The 21,398-nt window shown below is 37.6% G+C and overlaps 1 protein-coding gene across 4 annotated transcripts in view; it reads right to left on the bottom strand.

The window, feature by feature from the left end:
* The window catches only part of trappc9 (trafficking protein particle complex subunit 9), a 189,757-nt gene that overhangs the window by 125,642 nt on the left and 42,717 nt on the right, over window positions 1-21,398 (bottom strand). For all 4 annotated transcript variants that reach the window (XM_016661912.1, XM_007574313.2, XM_016661913.1 and 1 more), the window contains 4 exons: window positions 18,537-18,663; window positions 18,290-18,422; window positions 16,636-16,799; window positions 5,613-5,765 (listed from right to left, as the gene is read on the bottom strand). In XM_016661912.1, coding sequence (XP_016517398.1) covers window positions 5,613-5,765; window positions 16,636-16,799; window positions 18,290-18,422; window positions 18,537-18,663 — 577 coding nt within the window. The remainder of the gene's footprint in view (window positions 1-5,612; window positions 5,766-16,635; window positions 16,800-18,289; window positions 18,423-18,536; window positions 18,664-21,398) is intronic.

The raw sequence follows: 21,398 nt of genomic DNA, 5'->3' as shown, positions 1-21,398 counted from the left end.
CACACACACACACACACACACACACACACACACACACACACACACACACACACACACACGGACTGCGGCCCAGGGAGGCGCGCAAGATGTGAACTCTGGTTTCCCCTCAGGCTGCTCAGCTACAGAAAGGCAGAGCTGAAGAAGAGACGAGACCTTTCCACCTGAGCTGAGCTGAGGAATTCATTCATATGCACCGTCTTCCATATTCATCCACATGCTCTCAGTCATCTGCAGATGTTGTTATTGCAGCCGTTCTCTGTTCTCGACATTTCTATTCATGACTTATTGTTTGACCCAGCTACCATTTCCCCACCTAATAAATATTTATACTGATAAAAAAATAAATAAATAAAATCAATTACACACTTCGTTCACAATAGGTTTTTAAAATGCTGATTTCCTTCCCCTCAAAATAATGTTTTCAAAATGTTTAATTTGAGGCTGTGGAACTTTAACATCAAGGTCTCCAGCCCCAGGTGTTAAAAACATTATTTTGCTGTAAAAACTATCCCTATTTGTTTAGAGCTGGAGCTTCGAAAGCAACCAATTTAACTTCCTTGGGAGATGAAACAACACATTTGTTCAAAATGGTGGGAACTTTAAACATTGGTTTCCAAGCAGTCAATGAGTAACGTAGGCTATTGAGACGTGTTGATGTCTACTATAAGGATGTATCGACATCAAAACTTTTAGTCATTATGCTTGTTTTATGACTAAAGGTTGTTTATTTTTTTCTTAAAATTTACATAAAAGTTGAAACATTTCCTTTGCGGTCTGCAGCTGGGTGCTGGCTCCGTCTTATTAGGTTATGTTTTTTCTGTTTTTTTTTTCTTCTGTTTTTTAATGTTTAGTTAGTATTTACTCTAATTTATTTAAAGCACTTGTAAATGCCTTGCTCTATAAAGAAAAGTGACAGAAAAGTCCTGCAAGAAAAAATGAAAAAATCTGAGGATATATGAGATTAAATATCGCTGTCATGACAAACTTTAAGACCTTTTATTAGAATATTTAAGGCAAACTTAAATTTTTTAACGAGTTTAAGACATTTTAAGGCCTTTATTCTGGATAGACATATTTAAGACTTTTTAAGGATGCGAGGAGACGCTGAATGTGTCTCTGCTATGTTCTCCATTTTTTAACAACCTTTGAGCCTCCTGCCGAGGCGCCTTCAGGTGCCAACGTAAAGACATTGCGGGGAGAAATCTGAAAAAGTCTGAGTTTAGACACTGTTGCTGTATGACTGTCATACTTGACTGTTATGCTAACAGCTCAATTAAAGCAGAGAATTTGTCAAAGTAACATGTCCAGGATGACTCTGTCAGTTGTTGGCAAGCGGTGCTAATCCACATCATTTGCTTTTGTCACTGCTTTATAAATCTCTGTCTGGTTGTGTGATGAGAAAGAGATTTGGGGGCATAGTTCCAGCTTTGTGAATTGAGATGCTAATCAGCTGCTTCCTGAAGTAAATAAAGCCGCTACCATGGTTATGCATCATAACGAGCATCTATAAGTGAAAAAGAGCGGCGCAGTTCGAGAATTACCCGATTTAATCACATTTTAATGATAAGATATCTAATTTTATCTGATTTAATCCAAACAAACTCCTCAATAATACACGCACATATCAGTCAATACTCATTTCAAATTTGCAATCAAAAATATTAGATTTGAACGAAAACATGTAACTCCTTTGATGTTGCAATCTGAATGAAATAAGACCTATTAGTGTTCATTTCCAGTACAGCCTTTGATATTCTGAAGACTTGTGACTTTTAGTTAGTAAAAAGTAAATAATAAATAGGAGCTTTGTTTTATATATTTTAGCCATGCTGGAGGTTGAACTTAGTATATGAAATTCATGATTTAAAGTGCAAAACTTTCTTTATATTTTTTTCTGGGACACAAAAAAGACTATTGTCAACAAATTGATCAAAAAGAAAAATAATTATGAAAACTATTGAAAATCTTAAGATTTATCTTTCTCAGTTTGTCTACCTAAATAATAAAAAATAGCACTCGATGCTTTCACCTACTGTAGACATGAGCTACCAAGTTGTCAGGTGGGTTGGATGCAATAAAAACATGCTAATGATGATAATAATGAGTGTGGACATATGTATGTGAGTGAGCACATGACTGTTCTGCTAACGGGGCGAGAGAAGGTAAGCTCTCATTAGAGAAGAGGCTGGGATCCACTGCACCACAGCATGTCCAACTCTCTTCACTCAGCTCGGTAAAATGCTGACAGCTGCCAAACTGAACAATGACAATCAACACTTGGCTGAGTCCACTCTGCTTTGCTGCTTAAAGAGCAGGGCAACTTTCCGAATCAGCAGAAAGAAGCCTGGGCAGTGTCGTCTTGAAAATGTCAACAAAGATTAGGTTTGACAAGTCCAACAACAACGACCAAGATTCACATGTTTCTCTTAAATCAATCATAGGGGGAAAATTTCTTAAGAAGCTTGATAATATGACTTTTTTTTTATCGTAAAAAATAGGATCTACTAAGCCCATCAGTAAAGCTCTTCAAACCATAAACAGCATCTCAATGCTAACCATGTAGCAGCAGCACAGACGTCCCCAATGCGAATGTTAGTATCCACTGTCATTGTTTCTAAAAAACGTCCTGAAACACCTGAAGGCTGAATAGGGGTCACAGCACTTTGGACCCATCTGATGTTTGAATAAACTAAATACTACTTTAAAAAAACAACATCTGTGTGTTTGAGTTCATATGTCTATTTACATAATGTTTTAGGAGCAGAAGGAGTTTTTGAATTGAAATGCTGCATATTTTGTCAATATATAGTTATGTAATTTGTGATTAGATCTTAATCCAATTTTAGACCCTCTGACTATCGATGCAAAAATAAAATCTTAAGTATTTTTGTATAGTTTCAAAGTGAAAATGTCTGTACACTTGGATTAGAACAAAGCTAACTTACAAGTAACTTCTATTTGAGAAATACAAGCTTGTTTCAAGCAAATTATTCTTTAATACTGGTGAAAACGTACTAGTTCTGCTGGCAGATTTTGTCACTTATGAAATTTTTCACATATTTGTGTAATCATCTGCCAGTGGAACTAGAACTTTCTTAATCAGTATAATAGAATTATTTACTCTGGAGTGCTGCATAGCACAGCACACTTTCTTCATTTGTAGAAAAAGTTGAAAATTGTATTTCCTCATCACTCTGCTCCACACTGTGTTGGTGTGCTGTTAGTAAAATATTGACATTTTTGTTTAATGAATATAGTTTTGCAAGGGGCTACACCAATGCTACAGTTTGTTATTTCAACATTTTTAATTATACCATAAAAAAATAATGCTAATAATAATAATAAGCTGGTGCTCAATTAGCAAATACAGCAAACTTTGTAATCTTCCTGTACAGAGGCGTGCAGAAAACAAAGTTGAACAACAAGTTTATGCAAATTGGTTAATCAGTAGACCAACACGACATAATTACCATGACCGCTTTACATATTGTAGGCCAGATAGCATCGAATGTCTTTGGATGAAACTGCAAACCAATAAAGTTGCCGGAATAGCTGCATTCAGAGCTGTTGTATTTGGAGGAAACACATCTTATCTCATTAATTCAGGGCCTGGATAATCACGGGGCTAATTAAAACGCTCAAACTGTATCGTTCCAACGACTTCATGTCTGCCGTGGCGCTGCGGCATCGCCTGCGTCTGCCTTCCCAAGCGTCTGAATCCACATGCAAATGCCCTCTAAAGTAAACTCGGCGAGAGCAGGTCCGTCTCACATTAATATTCATCAGCCCGTGAGCGTCTGTAATAAAGACACTCGACAGCATGAAGAGGGAGGAAGAAGACAGCAGCAAATACGGGCCGGGGAGGTTAGAGAATGAAGAGGATTGTGGGAGAACGCACTGAATGAGCTCTGAGGTAGGGAAGGAGGCTTGACTAGGTGTTTTTCTTTTTTTTTTTAATTCAAACTGATAAAATCTAGCTCTGAAGTGAGGAAGCTACTGTACAGGGGAGGAGGGGAAAGTCGGATGCACAGACCTTCACCTTCCTGCCATCGCTGCTGAATCCTAAATAAGAGGAGGCAGACTCTTTAACGAGCCGGGTCCATGTAGAACAGCACATTCATTCAATACGAGCACATGGACTGCTACTTTGCAAAAATAATAATAATAATCCATAGCAGAAGAGGAAATGTTTCCGTTTCCAGTATGTATGATTACAGGTCGTATATTAAAAGAACTGCAGCTAAATATTTATTATTATAGATCTACGCTGAAACACTGGCTGAGTAGAGCTGCCTGTGATTATTAGTAAGTAGAACATTGATCGTTATATCTGATATGTATTTGCTTGATGACATTTGACAGAATGTAATGTTTCATAACTGATGACTGTATTGTTTTGAACCGTCTTGTTGTTGAAATGTTCTACATAAACAAACTTTATTTTGCTTAAATTAAATAAGAATGGGTCACAAAAGATGAAGGTATGCATAATTATCAGCTCTTCTTTGTCCAGTGCACAGTGCTGTACAGATGTATCCAAGTCCCTTTTATTGTTTTTTTTTTTTTTTTTTTTTTTTTACATTTATTCATATTATGGTCAAAAAGACTGATATCATTTATTGGGATTTTGTGTGACTGAACACTAAGCCTCCCACAATTAACCCTGTCGCAACAAGCAAATAATCAATGAATTGCATGATGAATTAAAATTACCTTCCTTGATGGTCACTTATTTTTGAAGGGCAATTTTATTCCATTTTATTGATGGTTTTATGGTTATGTCTGGTTTTTATATCCTTTGTATTTGTTGCTTTTGGTTGTTGTGTTTTTATTTTGGATATTTAAAATGTCTTACAGTTCCAGTGTTCTTTATGGAATTAAACTGCAAACTTACATTACTATGCTGGTATCAATGCATTACTTGAAAATGTTCTCAAATAACATTATTATCGTTTATCGCAAGAACTCTTGGGACAATTTATCGCCCAACAAAATGTGTTATGACAGGCCTGTCACCATGAGCAGAAAATAAAATAATCATATGATAAATTAAAATGAGAGTGATCATTTCCATTTGAACGACAGTCGTCAAAGAGATGCTGTTGAAAAGCCACCATTTTAAGAAAAGCTGCAAACATTTGACACCCAGTACAAAGTAGTAAATCTGGGCTACCTGTCACTTTTGCCTGTTTTCCCTGTCTATGGTGAGTGATTATTTTTTTATTTTTAAATACAAATTTGGTTATAGAGGCTTCATAATCCATTTTAACTGTCAATGTTCTATTTGCTTTGTTTTATTTTGGATATTTAAAGTGTTTTCCAGTTCCAGTGCTAAATGTTTTTTTTTTTTTGTTTTTTTTACCTTTTTCTGTATTAATTTTTTGAGAGAGCAAGCGAGTTATTTAGGAAAAAATATCTTGCATTATTTTTCTATTGTCATTATATTAGTTGAAAATGGTCTGAAAATGGCAATATTATCATTCATCTCAATCATTTCTGGGTCAATTCATCATCCAGCAGAATTTATCATATCACAGAAAATCCCAATAAAAACACTGAAGTTGGTGATTACGTTGCGAAACGAGGCAGAAGCATCAAAGGTGTCCACTCACCATCATTCAGGTCCTGCAGCAGGTTCTCCTGACCGGAGAAGTCCAGCTTGACTTTGATGCTGATAGTGAGAGTCACAGTCTGGCCCGGCTTAAGCGGAAGTTGATGCACCGCTTCCTCTATATCCCAACTCAGAAATTTGCCAAACACTTTGTCTGCAGGAATACAGAAAACAAACAAAAACGATATATTTAGAAATGGGAGAGGTGGTGGCAGGGTGTTAATTGCACGTGAACAATACAAAGCACGCCTGTGTTTCTGTGACGTCCTCCACGCTCGTCACCAGACTGTAACGTATGCCTCCCAGCCCATCTGACGGAGATGAATGACTCAGCTGCATCCACTTCAGCCAGGAGCAGCGAATGAATGAAACATCACCTGAATAAAGCATGTGTTCTGCCTGTGCAGGTGAGCCACTCCTGATGGAAGAGACGCCGCGGGAACGGCGAGGAAGGCGCGCTCCGCACACAAACCCAGGCCGAGCTGCAGACGGCCGCTTCTACGGCGGGAACAAGGTTTACACGTCCCAGCTCGATTCATCACCAAAACCCGTAAAAATCCTCAGAGAGGATGTGAACGCGGGCGCCATTAAATAAACATTCACGGGAATAACTCTCTGCCTTAATTATTCATAAAATCGGAGCTCTTGGGTTGAATTAAAAGTGAAGAAGTGAGAGACAGAGCAGCCAGAAAAGCAGGAGGAGGATTTAAAATACATCTCTGGGACAGAAGGTCGTTTACTCAGCTGAGCAGCATCAGGCGTTGGAACTTAACAAGCAGAAAAGCTTGGATAGTGGATGTCATTACAATTATCACAGCAATTAATTACGCAAAATGGGTTAAAGCAACCAGAGTGACTGATGAGAGAAATCCTTTAGAGAAATTAAAAATAAAGAATTAGCGTATCTTGTCTTATCTATGCTCAATGTTCTATCAGCTGTTTCCTCTGTGCTGTACTGTACTTTGTGCTTATATATTTGGATATGTCCAAGTATTTAACAGGAAACCTGAGTAAAATGATGTGTTTACAGGAAGCATGGTTGCAAGGGTAAAAAGGTGTTCAGTCTTCAGTGAATCAAAGACAGCTCACTTTATTTTTACACCTATTAAATGCCACATAATCCATTACTGTATTAGAAGGCTTTTGTCATCCATCAAGTATTCCTTTTATTTTTTTTTTTGAATACACATGTATTTGAGAGAAATGAGAAGCTGTCATATATTAAAAGATGGCTGTGTCTGCACGGTGGCAGAAAGAGTAATGTTTTGTTTGTTTCACAACAGATGTCTTCCTGTTTAGGCTCTTCTCATCTTTTATTCATTCGGTTCCCAAAGAGAACTTGGCGCCACAGAAAGACGCTCAACTGTTGTCAGTCCAAAGCTTACACTGGATAACATCTAAGAAGGAAGGAGGACCAGGAGAGGTGAGCAGGACCAGAGAACGGTAGATGAAAGCTACGTCCAAACAAAACCAACAACATCGAGCTCTGTGCCTGACTGATGTAGAATAACATCGGTAGAAATAAATCAGTGTCTGACAACATGAAAGGGGAGAACAATACCATCCCACTTAAATAATAATACTTAAATAGAAAATACTCTATTAAAAATAATAGAAAATTAAAAATTAAAAATAATAGAAAATAAATAGTAAGGTTTGTGATACAGGTCACAGTTCAGCAAGATGTAGACAGTAAATACATAAAAGGCCTGAAAAGAAGAGAAAATGACGCAGAAAAACCGTCAGAACAACTCAAACCACTTCTATTCTTTTTTTCCCGCTCTGTGCCGGCTACACTACACACGGAGTTGTTGCTATAGCAACTGTCTGACAACAATCCCACTAATTATCAGGATTCAACATTAAAAAACACACAAACATTTCTTACACCAAGAGCAGAACATTCAGTTTGTTACAGTGTTACCTGTAACAAACTGATAATCAGTAATTATTAATTTCAATAATTAATTACTGAAATGAGTAATAAGTGATCGCTGCGGTAGCTAACCTGATACGCTAATTTAAACACCTGCTCTGCTGATGAGCTGTCAGAGAGTTGGTGTGTGGGTCACCTAGTTTTTTTTTTTGTTTGTTTGTTTTTTGTTTTTTTTAACTGAACCAAATCACACAGCATTCCACAGCACTCAATTCAAACTTTGACGTCACGCAGCAACACATCTATAGAGACAAAAACTGGACACCAACAAGTTTTTATGGCAACAAAACAAGAAAAAGACTACGAGTTTTTTGTCCTTCACTGCAAACTGTGAAAAATCAAGAATTAAGTTATCAGTCAAAATTTCAAACTACGGTACTCATAATGAGAGAGACATGATCTGAAAGAAAGAAACTGGTGAATAACATGAAGGTACTTATTTTTGCATTTCAACATATCAGAAGGGTATAAATTTGACAGGAATGCTGAGATAAAAATTTCTCATGTATGAAAAAAAATGTATGTGGGTCAGTGACACCCTTGGGGAACCCGGTTTGTTATGACAAGGGGTTTTACTGGAATCTGCCCTCTAAAAAGTATTTCATCAGGCAGTCCAACAATTTTAAGATCTTGCTTTTGTGCATCTGTAAATCATATATGACACACAGACCAAGAAGAAGAAGAAGAAGAAGAAAAGTGTCCTAAATATTCTGCTTCAATACTTTAAATGTTGCGTTTAAAGCATTTCTTATCTTTTAAAAGCCCAAATTAAAGTTTAACTGAATCTAATAATAGGTAAAGTATAATTTAGTTGTTCACTGTTAGAATTCGAGAATCAGAAGTCAAACAACATAGAGGCAGAAAGAAAAGAGACAAATATAGAACTATTTGTCTCAATGACAAGATATTTGTTTAAAACAGTCCTAGTGAGGCATAAAAACCAGAATCTGACTAATGAACTGTTTGATTATAATTATGTTTAATTATTTTATTTTTGATGCCCTATAAAGCCCTTTAGACTTGAACTTGTATGACTGGTGCTAGATAAACGACCTTGTCTTGCCTCATCTTGCATGTATAAGCTCTCATGAAACATCAACTTAAATAAGCTCCACCAATTCTGACAGAAAGTATCCAATCAGAATTATGCCAGAAGCTTATTGATGGCTAATAAAAGCATCTAGATTCCCTGCCAACTTGCTACGAGACATTTACCCAAAAATAGCAGGCGTGTATGTATGGACTGGTATGCAGGGTCACCATTAAAATAGGAAAAAAATGACTCAAATTGTTTCTTATATAATCATTTTATCCTGGAAAAAAAATAAGTACAAATGAAAGCCTAAACTGACAATGAGTGTATGTAAACTTTTGACCAAACTCACATACAACACGTGAAAATTAATTAATGTTTTTAGGAATAAAATCTTATTATATTACCAGATGGCACATGGAAAATGTGATTTGTGCTTTGAATTTCTACAAAGTTTTATTATTATTTACCCAAACAGTTTCCAAACAGATGACAGCAAAGGAACAATCCTTATCGCACTCGTTTCACCTTTTCTGCAAAAACAAATCTATCTCCTCCTGGGTGGGCTTTGCTTCAAACAACTGTGTTTGTGCAGCTTTGTAATAAGTGAGAAACCATCCTGATGGTTTCCATGAGCATGTGTCAAATCAATAATATATGCACTATGAATAGACCAGGCTGTTTACATCTGCTCCCAGTCACACAATTGCAGATTGTAAATAACAGCTTTTCTTTTCACCCAGAGGTGAAAAGAAAAGCTGCAGGGGATACTATTCGTATGCAAAGCTCCAAATAAATAGAGGTGCATTAAAAGACATGAATATCAAAATGATTATCAGAAACCATCAGAGCTCAAAAACAAATTGGAAGTGGAAGCAAGAAAAGCTGATCCAGAGAGAAAGGAGATACCCAAGCACCCAGAGCAAAGAGAAGATTCAAAAGGTGGTGACCCCTGAAGAGGAAAATAAATTAATGAATAAACTTATGAGCTGTCAGATGGCTAGCAATTAACCAGCAGCTTTGGGCAAAGTTGGCAACAAAACATCCCTGTATGTGCAAGTTTTAAATTAAAATCTGAAAAATCAAAAATGATTACTACCAAATATGCTTCAGCTTCCAACGGAAAGTCCAAATAACAGAGCGGAGTTTGCTTTCCAATCGGTTCCAGGTTTTGTGGTTCCAAACCTTGGACGTGAAGTCCTGTCATTTTAACAAAAATTATTTTGGCAGAAGAGACTTGCCATTTTCTATTATTTTTCCTGTGTATGAATAATGGTTCTCATCTCCCAAAAGCTTAGAAATAGCCATTTTCTAACTGACAGATATCAATGATTTGACTGTTTCTCACTGGTTTTTGAATTCCTGTAAATTGGAGCATGGTGCAAGCTCTTGAAAGGGGCCGCATTATGTGTTTCCCAGACACATAGTGTCATTTTATAATCACCAGGTAACTGTTACCTTCAGTTGTTATAAAAATGCTGTACATATAAACATGACTTAAAAGAAATTTGACTTTACAACTTAATGCCTTGAAATATGGCTTCTGTCTCTTTAAGAAGCACCCGCTCTTTCTGACCGTTCGCTGCACAAACTGCCAGATAAGGCTCCTGCATGTTAGTGTTCCCGCTAAAGCCTGAATATGCCCAATTTGGGTTGTCTTGGCCCTTTTATCGCAGCCTGTGAGGTTTTCCCTCACTGGCAACGAGAATACAACCTGTTGAATGTGACAGGTAGCCAATCAGAAAGCGCGGTGACGTAAGAACAGAGGGGAATCCTTAACAGCTGATATATCGCGCAACTGAGAGTCCGGTGGATATCGGAGATGATATGTGGAAATGTTTATTATTATATGCAAAGGTCATTATTATATATGTTTATTCAGTTAAAAATGTTAACTATGAAAAAACACAGTCACCTCCAAATCATAGTGCAGCAAATAGAGCGGCTGCTCCCACCGTCTCTTATCCACCGCCTTTTCTTTTTGTTACGTCTTTTATCTCTTAAAATGACTCCACAAACTGTCACTATAGCCTCTACATCATCATCCGTGTTTGGTTATTCTAAATTCCCGTATGCTATGTTGGGGGTTTTACTGGATTATCCTCTGGAATCGGGATGTTCGTGTGTGGTGTGTTCCTCCTGCCTTGTGGCTGGACACGAACTGATTGAACCTGTTGTACTTTTATCAGCTCTGTGGTCACAGAGGTTTGGAGAATCGGCCGACAATCCTTAAATCTTGCTGTCTAAACCAGACTTAAGACTCACAAGCTCTACTCATCTCCTCTCGACCACTGCCCAAACGCTCTCTGACTCTGGTCGCTATGGTAACATTTATATATCCCTTCAAAATAAGATGCAGATGCACCACAAAAACGAACATGTTACTTTCATGAAAATTTTAACTCATGATAAAGACTAACAGGAGCCCTGACCTTGTTTCTCTGCAACGAGACAGTCCCATCAGGGAGTGATGAGAGACAATGACACCCGAAGTGTTGCTTATATCCACAGCCTGCTTGGTCTCTACGTGGTGAAGCAGTTTGAAGCTTCATTGCCTCATTAGCAGCCGGTCGCCGCATGTTACACAGAGCGGCTTGTAATGTTTGACTCACCTACCGGTCCGGGATAAATCCATCCTCCCATCTCTTCTCTGGGCCTTTTCCCCTTTGCAAAGAAACTTTCCAAAGACACCTGATCTGTTTCTTACTCATTTTGCTGCTTGTGGGCTCAGTGTTGGCACACAAGTAACCAAGAAAATCCGGTTAAAGGATTTTCAAAATAAAAGATCCTCCAGACTCAAATAATACATAAAATGGAAATACTTAATTATTTCTTGCGCGGCCCGGTACCAATTGGTCCACGGACCGATACCGATCCGCGGCCCAGGGTTTGGGGACCACTGGTCATTCTGACACATTGTCAGTTTTAGCAACTAACTTCGTTTGAATAAAGATAAAAAAAAAAAACAATATGTATATTGGTTTCATTTGGTAACTTTTCAGATTACAATCCAGGCTTGTCAACACTATGTCTTTATGACGTTTGTAGACTTTGGTGCAGTCAAAGAATCCTTTCTAATGCCATCACTTTTTAAATGCAGACCTTTAAAACCAATAGAGCACAGAACGTGTTTGCTTTTGCAAAACAGATAAAATGCTCTCTGTAGAACTGCAGTAAAGCTAGAAAATAAAGACCTCAAGGTTGTTTGAATAAATCTTCAAAAGTAAAGTGTGTTTATAACTTTCTCCATTTTTTTTCTTACGGCACTTTAGATGAATTCACAGCAACAACAAAAGAAAGAAGAAATGGATCAAGTAAAGCAATTAGCACTTTGGAGTTCACATACAACAAGCTAGGCTGGTCTTCCCCTGAGGAGCTGAGTGTGCTTTGAACTATTTCCTTCTGACTAACAAAAGTGACAAAAGTCATCAGTAGGTAAGATTTTTGTTTTAATGTTCTAAATGAGATAGCTTAAAAAAAAAACCTTAATATTTGCCTTACTTTGCATAAAAACTGAAAATTTGCTGCTGGTTAATTGCCATCTTCCATTTTATGGTTAGATGTAGAAGTGTATTTAGCATCTTAGTCATAGTAGCTTCCAGGACACGGTACATGAAACAAAAACTTCCCTTTTACCTATTAAAACTGGGGAAAGCTCACCCCAGTGACCGATTTAGTCTTAATTAAAACTTCAAAAAATAATAAAATTCACTTCTGGTCAAACTTTGGGAAAAATATTTGTTGCTGATTTAAAAAACAAGTACCGATATGCAAGCGGCTATCAAAAGGGATATTTTCTATAAGATCTCATGTTGTTAAAAAAGAAACACTACTTTCGTGATAAGACTTAAAACGTCGACTCCACAATAATTTTGTCTTGATTTTAAAACATTTAAAAAGCTTAGAGCGACTGCTGGCTCACACTGTGTCGTTAATGCTGCATCTGTTCCTAATTTGAAGAGTTAATGATCACACTTAGCAACAAAGGAAAGATAAAAAAAACTATAAGAATATTGTTATTACATGTTCCTCTACTATAGTTCTTAAAGAGAAGTTGAATTAGCTATGTTTAGTATTGGCACCTTTACACAAAGCGGAGAACAGCAATCAAAGACTTCTGAATGATTTCCTGTCAATTCATATTCTTAGACTGAAAAGCGTTTCCTCTGGAAGTACTTCGGACAAAAACACAGAAGGTTTTCTGTAAAATCTCATGAGGTTTCAGTAACTGTACCTGTTTGCTTGATTTGCTGATTTCCTTTTCAATTCTTATAACTGATTCATCCGGAGTCTCACCCGCTGCTTTAGGAAAACCTTGTCTTTTTTTGCTTGCCTGTAAAGAATCTCTTTTTCTAACCTTAGAGCGAGTTAAAGCCAGTCAGTGAGTCTTCCTCAGTGTTGGTTGTGACTCAGCAGTTCTTTAAAAGAACTGTCCGCTGATGATGAAATAGGGATTCAGCTAGCTCAAGAGCCTAAAAAGAGAAAAAGGTATTTTTCTCTTTTTAGTGTCATAATTAGCATGTTACATCTATTTGTTAGGCCAATATTCCCTTAATTTGACACAATTTAATGTAAGAGATTAATTACTCAGAGCAACACTTGCTCTAAAATTACCTGAAACTGATTAGAATAAATAAGAAGTTAAACGTGTAGGCAGCTGCCACTCTGATTCCACCTAAGTTTTAAAAGAAGTTACACACACACAAAAAAACTCAGAATAAGTAGAAGTTTTACTTGTTATTTCTAAAAGGAGTCAGACTGCAAGATTGGTTGCCATCTTCTGAACACCAACAGGAAAGCAGCGACAGGCTGCACAGACACATTAAGCCTAAATGAATCAGAAAATTCTTGACATACACACCAAACCTCAGCTGAGCTGACATTATTGTCATCTATATGATGTCACCCTGGAGGCTTTTGCTTTGCTGACACAGAAACTCATTTTGGAATATTACGTAAAGTTAAAAATGGGGATCTCAATTGTCGCTGTGGCATGGTGTGGAGTTTTAGAAACAGAAAAACATGTTTAACACTGATTTGATCAGCTTGTTAAAGTTAAATACACCAACCGCCATTGAGTATTTCAGTTCCACTATATGACAATATCGTTTTTTTGATGTAAAATACCTGTAATGTGCTGCTACAACCACAATGTGGCAGTACGGCATTAGTTTTTTGTTTTTTTTTGGCAGGACGAAGAAAATTCTTTAAAGTAGAACTAAACCTAATGTGCATGACCTCAGTTTTGAAAGATTCCATCAAAGTGGGTGAAGCAAAGAGACACTGAGGGCCAAGTGTGGAGATGATTGGACGGGGTTTATAGGGGGCGTGGTCATGCACTGTTGCCATCTTAGCAACTATGTCGCAATGTTTATGTACTCCTCACACCTCTGGTGACGATTTTTCAAAAATTAACTACTATATATATTAACTTGCAACTTTTATTATTTAATTACAATGTTTTAGCAGAGAATCAAACTAGCTCCTAAGATTGTTGGTTGACATTGAAGAAAATACAATTAGAATTGACAAAATACAAAAAAATTATCAAAACTAAAAAAAATAAAAAAAAAACTGCTGTTGTGCGTTTTAAGAAAAACCAAAGAAATGTGAAGCTCTCATTGATTCAAGATAGGACCATTGACCAAAATAATTTTAAAATAAATAGATAAATAAATAAAGTCATTTAATGCTGACTGTTCAAACTGTAACACAAATCTTAACTTCTGGTTGCTAACCATGGAGAATAATTACAGTTTAAGAGTCCAGATATTCACGAGGGGTACTTTTCCCCAAATTCCACCAGAAGAAACTAATGCCAGGGATTGCTGCAAAGGGATTTCTAAACGTAGAAAGAGTAGTGTTTGAAGAAAAACCCACATTGAATTAATGAGGATAAAACTGAGCAACAAAGAGGATAACGAACAATGTTTCCGCAATAACAGAAAAGTCACATCCTCTTTGAAGATGATAAACATAGTCAAGTTTAAAATGATGACATGACTTTCTAAGTATGTCTAAAGCAGAGACGTAAGTATAGTTAAAAAAAGGTTGGCTCTGTCTATATTGGTTTCAATTTTCAGAATTATCATTTGGACACACAGCAACATGCAAATTTCCCATAGGGAGCTCAGAGTTTAAAAGTAAATACCAGTGTAGTGATTTGATGATTCATACAAGAGCTATATCTTTGTATTTCCTAAAGTAAGAGTTTTTCTTTAATCTACAAGCTTTTTGGGAAAAGTTTTATTTCAAAGTTGAAGTAAGGTCACAACTTCTTTTGAGTGTGGCCATCAGGGAGAGAAATGCAAAGTACAGAGTTTCTTAGATGTAGATATTATTCAAATGTGTCTTTTAAAATGTAAAACAACATTAATGAGAACATGGTCTCATCACGCGCCAACAGGAGGATTTCAATCTACCTAAGCCGATCGTTTCTAGAGAACCCCCAAGCTTCTGGGGACATAGAGTCCTTTTCTCACCATGTTATCAGTGAGTCATGAATTTTCCATCAGCGTGGGTCACCACAGGCTTTTCCTGTGTTCGCGCCTTTTTTGAGAGCAAGCGTTCACGTAAAGTGCAAACAAGTAGAAAAGTGACCCGTGGAATCTAACAAAAGCTGCCTGATACAACGAGGCAGACGGGTTCGGATCGGTTCCATAAATACCGGCTGTGTTTCCTGGTTTGCTTGTCACAATGTGATCGAGCAACTGCTGAACACAAAGAGAGATGAAATGTTCCTAGTCTGTTTCCCTAAGGTTGTCTTAAGAATATTTCTTCATGTGGGCCAGATAAGTATGTGAGAGAAAAATGAAGGATTACTAAGTGAACAGGTCACACAAACTTTGACCTGGATTAGAAAAAAATCTGTTTGTTTTTTTTCTCAACAAAAAGGAACAAAAGAAAACAGAGAAGCAGGATTATATAATGTTTACTTTTTTGGATTATCTAAAACATACCAGGTACTTGAAATCTGCAACAGAGCTCTGTTTAGTTCAGTTCATATTAAGCTAAGCAGAAATACATTAATATTTTTTAAAACCCGCAGGGAAATGATATCGTTGCAGTGGCAGCATTGTTAATACGGGATTATTTGATGATATAATACTAGCAGAAATCACAGTTAATGGTGTGTTTTTTAGGGAAAAACAAATATTTATCAATGAACCAAGACCAAGGTCATCTTCTCCGGTTTTCTCCACAGTGTTTATAATGTTAAGCATTATTGTTTTTATTTTAAAAGGGTATTTTTTACACCATTAACCCCAGACTACATGCGTCTTTGCTGAGCTCCGCTCTGCTGTGCGCTTCACCAGTAGGTAACCTCCAAGTATATGACAAAATGTAGTTAAGGGATAAAAAAATAGTTTTTTGTTCCATGATGTATCCAATTTAAGCAAAGAAATTGAGAAAAAAATAAAGTCAGAAATTGGATTTGGTATGATAAAGACATTTAATTTTGAAGCTGTATCGCCCAACTCTATCTAAATGCATCATAAAATCCCAGAATGACAATGAGTGTAATAGCACTTTAAATGATCAAATCCTGCAAAACTTTTGCAACATAAACTAATATCTCCTGAATGACAAAATTCCAATCACTTGTAAGAAAGAACAATAAGTTTATGCTGACCATTGGAGAAAAAAGCTTCTGTAACAGACAGTAGGATGAAGACAAAAAGAGAGATGCACTAGCAGTTCCAGTGAGCAGGACTGCAGAAATGGGAGGTGTGAGCAGGTGCTGAACAAAGAGATGAAACACAAACTAAAAAGCCACGGGGGCATGACAGATCCAGAACCAGAGAAAATAGGGTGGTGACCCTGAGCAGCACCACGGCCACAGACACAGGAAGAGACTGGAGCACCAATCCAATGTGCGGTGAAGAACATCAAAGGCCGTCCACACTGACACAGCACAGAGTCCCCTGCTGTGGCTACTGTAGTTCTGAGCTTGTTTATTAAATCAAAGGTCTTATGTGTTTTTGCTTTAATGAAAAGAAAAACCTTTCTACTTTTTAGGCGTGTCATCTGGAATCCAAACTGTAAAATTCTCACCTTTAGTGTTGACGGTCTTAGAGGTCAACTCCAGACTCTCAATGTCTTCCGTGCCAATGTTCTCCAAGGTGATGGTCAGCTGCTGCCTCTCTCCGTTAAAGAGCTGGACAGACACGGAGCTGGACAGTTCTTCTTTGGACATATGCTGAGGGGTGTGAGCTGATCTGGATGGAAAATTAAAAACACAGAAGTTACAACGGTTGTCCTTCAGCAAGGCAAACATCTATGGCAACGTTTCCAACGTGTCTAAATTGATAAGTTTTCATTTGGTAGAACGTCCAGAAATCCACTTTTATATTTTATCTCTGTGCACTGTGTGCTTACCACTGCACGACACAACGATCCAAGGTGGGAATACAAACTGGAAACCTCAAGGTCAAAGTGAGGTTTACCTCTTTTTCAACAATTTAACAAGTTGAAACAAATTTGTCTTTGGTTACTTGTGCTTCAAGTAAATAAAGACAGACTTTGCATTAGTAAGGTTATGTAAACATAGTAATACAACTCCACATTTACCAGTAACCAAGCAAGCCAAATGTAGCAGCAGAAGAGTTGACCAGACTTAGCTCAGTGGGTATCAAGAATATATCCTAAGACTTGGGTTAACTAGAGACATGATACAACTCCTGGAAGGTGTGCATCCTGTTACATCTGGAATAAAAATAACATCATTTCCAAACAAGACCCATCATATCTACAGTCAGACAGGGTGGGGCTGGGGCTGCATTGCTGCTTAAGCATCTGGATAACTTGCCATTATAGAAACCACCTCCAACTGAACACCACCATGTAGTTATTGATTTCCGTAGGTCTAACTCCAACCCTGTACTACCAGTGAACATTGATGGGGTTGACATAGAGGTGGTTGGGACCTACAAAAACCTGCAAGTATCTGTGAATTCACCTTAATGTCAATCTGCTTTGATCAACAAACTGTGTCGCTTTGTTTCATAAAGGACAGAGTCATTACACTTTCTTTGGAGGCTAAAGTCTTTCAATGTGTGCTGTGAGATGTGATGCTAGTCAATGGTTCAAAGTGCTCAGCGATATTCTGTTGTCTCTTGGGGCGGGGCTTTGACAGGGAGAAACTGGAAGCGACTGAACAAATCCATGTACAGTTTGACTCTGGACTCAGGCAGGCACAGAGCAACCCTGCCTATAACAGCCACCTTTCATCCATCCTGGCTGGGCAAGAGAGCAGCCATAAACCAAGGTTCCTGTCAGTGGGCAGTAGGACATCAGTCTACATAACTCTGTCAGTAACTAATTACTTGGCCGATTGTATTGCATTGCTAAATATTGCACATCTTGTGCTTTTCAGTATTTGTTTTGTTTTTACTCTAAATTTTTATTATTTTTGTGCTATTTGGACGAAATAATTTCTTGAATCTTGGATTGAATCTTGAATCGCGCCATCTAGCTGGAGAATGTGCGGCCATCTGAAGACCATGAACAAGTCCACAATTGATCAAAGAATACAAAATAAAAGTTTTAGTTAAAATCCCCCCAGTGTGGCTGAAAACAAAGAGCTGGTTGGCCTGCTTTGTTACATCAGATGAGAAAAAGCCTTTCATCTTGAATGTGAACCAAACAAAGAAGATTGTCGATTTAAGGAGAAGCAGTGACACAAAATAACAATTTTCTGTTATCTAACCGTGGAAGCGATGTGCTGAGCTGAAGCCGAGGAAGGGAGGGAATGACTTCCACTAAACAGCCGCTTGTCTTCACACTAGGCAGGCCTTCCAGCAGGCAGTCGCTGCTCACGCCAAAGACGGACGTGTGGTAACCTGCGGACAGACGGCAGAGCGGTCCAGCTGTTTAGAGCAGCAGATTAAACAACTGGCGTCTTCGGGCCAGAGCCGCACGATGTGAATAATCCGTGCAACATATGCAGTACTGACCGTTCACTGTGATGTTGCCAGCTGTGCGTGGGACTCCTACCAGAGTGACGGGGTACAGCCCGGACTCAGCGGGCAGGGACAGAGCAGCTGGCAGAGATTCAAACTCCACTCCAGAAGTCAGCAGACCCTGAAAGCAACACAGAACCAGTGATCATCAGCAGATGCTCCAGATGTAAAATAGTGTAATTTTCATCGAAAACCTAACTGCTAATACCCCCGATGGAGAGGGGAATTATCCCAGAGAGCAGCAACTCCAACCAAGCTAACCAGACTTGTCTTATTTTGACACTTTCAGCATTCCATGCCAACATGATTCGCGTTTGTTTTTGTTGTTCCTCCGTGGACAAAGAATCAAGTATGGCTGAGTGATTCTGAGCACCTCTGTGCTGTCCAACAGATAAAAATCTGGTGGCCAATTCCAACAGCAGAAAATCACTGCATGCCTGAGAGGCGACTGAAAATAAGCCGTACAGATCAGAACGCAGGAGGAGGAGGAGGAGGAATCGGAAAGCTTTGAAATTTGGCAGTCCAAATTCCAGCTGGGTTTTACAGACAGCAACACATCCACAGCCAATGTTTTTTAATGCATCACAGAGTGTACACTGGCCACCCTGAAGGTAATTTTCAAACAATGAAATAAAAGTATGTGGACTAAATTTAAATCTGCTCAAATAAAAGGAAACGCTGCGTGAGATTTCTGGCTTATTATACAGTACCTTGTACAAGTATTCACATGCCTGGAACTTTCTCCACATTTAATCTCATTAAAACCACAAAATTATTTTTACCTGGATCTCATGTGGCAGACCAACAGAAAACTGTGATTGTGAAGTGGAAGGAACATTTTGGTCCAAGTAATGTTAGTTTCTAGTACAATAAGAAATAAGACGAAACTAACTTGCAAGTTAGTTCAGAAGGAAATAGGAACATGCCTTAAATCAATTTCTTAATTTTGTTCCAGTGGCAGATTATTTTACTAATGAGACATTTTTTCCATGTTTAAGTGAAATAATCTGCCATTGGAGCTGGTGACATTTCACCATTATTTAGGGATTATTGACATAAAACAAGCTCCTATTTGTTTCTGAAGAGTTGCTTGTAAGTTAGTTTTGTCTTATTTCAAGTGTAATAAGATATTTGTGTTAGAAACCTCACAAAAATACTTGATAAGAGTATGTATCATGCAGTGGGGATGTTTTTCTACATCAGGGAGAGGGAATCTGGTCAGAGTTGTTGGAAAGATGCAAGAAGCCAAATACAAGAAAATTCTGGACAAAGACTGGTTAGAAGCTGCAAAAGACTGGAGACTAGAATGTTCATTGTTTTATGACAACAATAAACCAATCCAGAGGATTAAAGTGATTTGGATAAAAGTAGATTCACGTGTTAGAATGGTCTCATCAAAGTCCACATCCAAACCAAATTGAAAATCAGTGTCTTAAATTAAAAATGTACACACGAATTGGGCTATTTTTAAGGAATTATAAAAAATTCCAGCCTGCAGATATGAAAGGTTGGTAGAGACATACCTACTGTACTTTTTACTCCATTTGTTATTATTCACTATTTTGTGATCGTCTTTCACATAAAACCCAATAAAATACATTCAAGTTTGAGGATATAACATGACAAATTCAAAAAGTTCAAGGGTTAGAAATAGTACGGTAACTTTTAGGTTTGTTGCAATAAGCAACAAATCAATTCAATTAATCGCATGATAAATTTAAACAAACTCAAAAATTCCCATTAGAATGATTTATCGTTTTTTCTCTTTTTATTTTTGCTCCTTTTTCCATAAAAAACAGGATGCCAAAAGTCTGCAGTCTGGTGCTTTGGTTTCCACTAACCCTTTTTTTTTTTTGAAGGACAGTTTTGCTTAAAGAGACTTTATTATTCATTTTATTTGTTATTTCTGTTGTTTTGTTGTTTGGATGTTTAAAATGCCTTCCTGTTCCATTGTTAAATGTTCATTAGAATTTAAAGTTTATTGATATTTCAGTGTGTTCTTGCATTATTATGATGCTGTTACTCAAAAACATTCTTAGACAACAATATATCGTTTATCGCGATAACTTCTGTGGACAATTTATCATCCAGCAAAATTTATAATCGAGACAGGAGTAGTAACTTTGTAAGTTTTCAGGGGTTCGTTTTTTTTTTTCCTCCCCATTTCTTCCAAATAAAATGTGTAATAAACTCAGATGTCAGAAATGCGGTGTACGTCAAAGCAGTAATAAATCTGTAATGACACTCTCAGAATAACTGTACTGAATTTACATTCCACAAACACCCAGCTGTGTGCAACAAGGCAGACAGAGGTGATGTAATGATTACATCAACCCCTTACTGCAGACACTACCTCACTGGAGAGAAAGCTGTTCAAGGGCTGAGCCTGTAAGGTGCCCTCGGTGTGATTTAAGCACTCCTTGCCTTCACATCGGGACATGGTGTGCTTCTCTTAAATGGCTCAAATCTCAGTGTTGACATATTAGAGACGCTTCTTTTTCGAAACGGTTAATTGCCTTGTTTTAATAACAATAATGGCAAAAGCATGTGCAGAGAAAATGATTTTCTTTGGTCCTTTTTGACAGTACGCAGTTAACCTTTTGTTTTCCCTCAAGTGGTGTCGTGATAATGGCGTAATTACTATCTGGGGTTATTATTTCTTTTTCTTTGCTCGTAACTGTCCGTCTGGTCAGAGCTAATGGGCAATGAAGAGAACTGAAGACATAAAAGAAACGGCTTCCCAAGATGGAGAAGACACTGTTAATCAAAGCTTTTTGCAAAATGACAATCGCAATTCATAAACCTAAGGTTGACAACATGCTTACAAATTTATAGCACAGGGTTGCCAAAGTCCAA

This window comes from Poecilia formosa, unplaced genomic scaffold (genome assembly GCF_000485575.1).
Source record: "Poecilia formosa unplaced genomic scaffold, Poecilia_formosa-5.1.2 Scaffold349, whole genome shotgun sequence".
In the NCBI taxonomy this organism is placed as follows: domain Eukaryota; kingdom Metazoa; phylum Chordata; class Actinopteri; order Cyprinodontiformes; family Poeciliidae; genus Poecilia; species Poecilia formosa.
The sequence above is the reverse complement of the archived record's forward strand: the minus strand, read 5'-3'. Positions and strand labels throughout refer to the sequence as shown.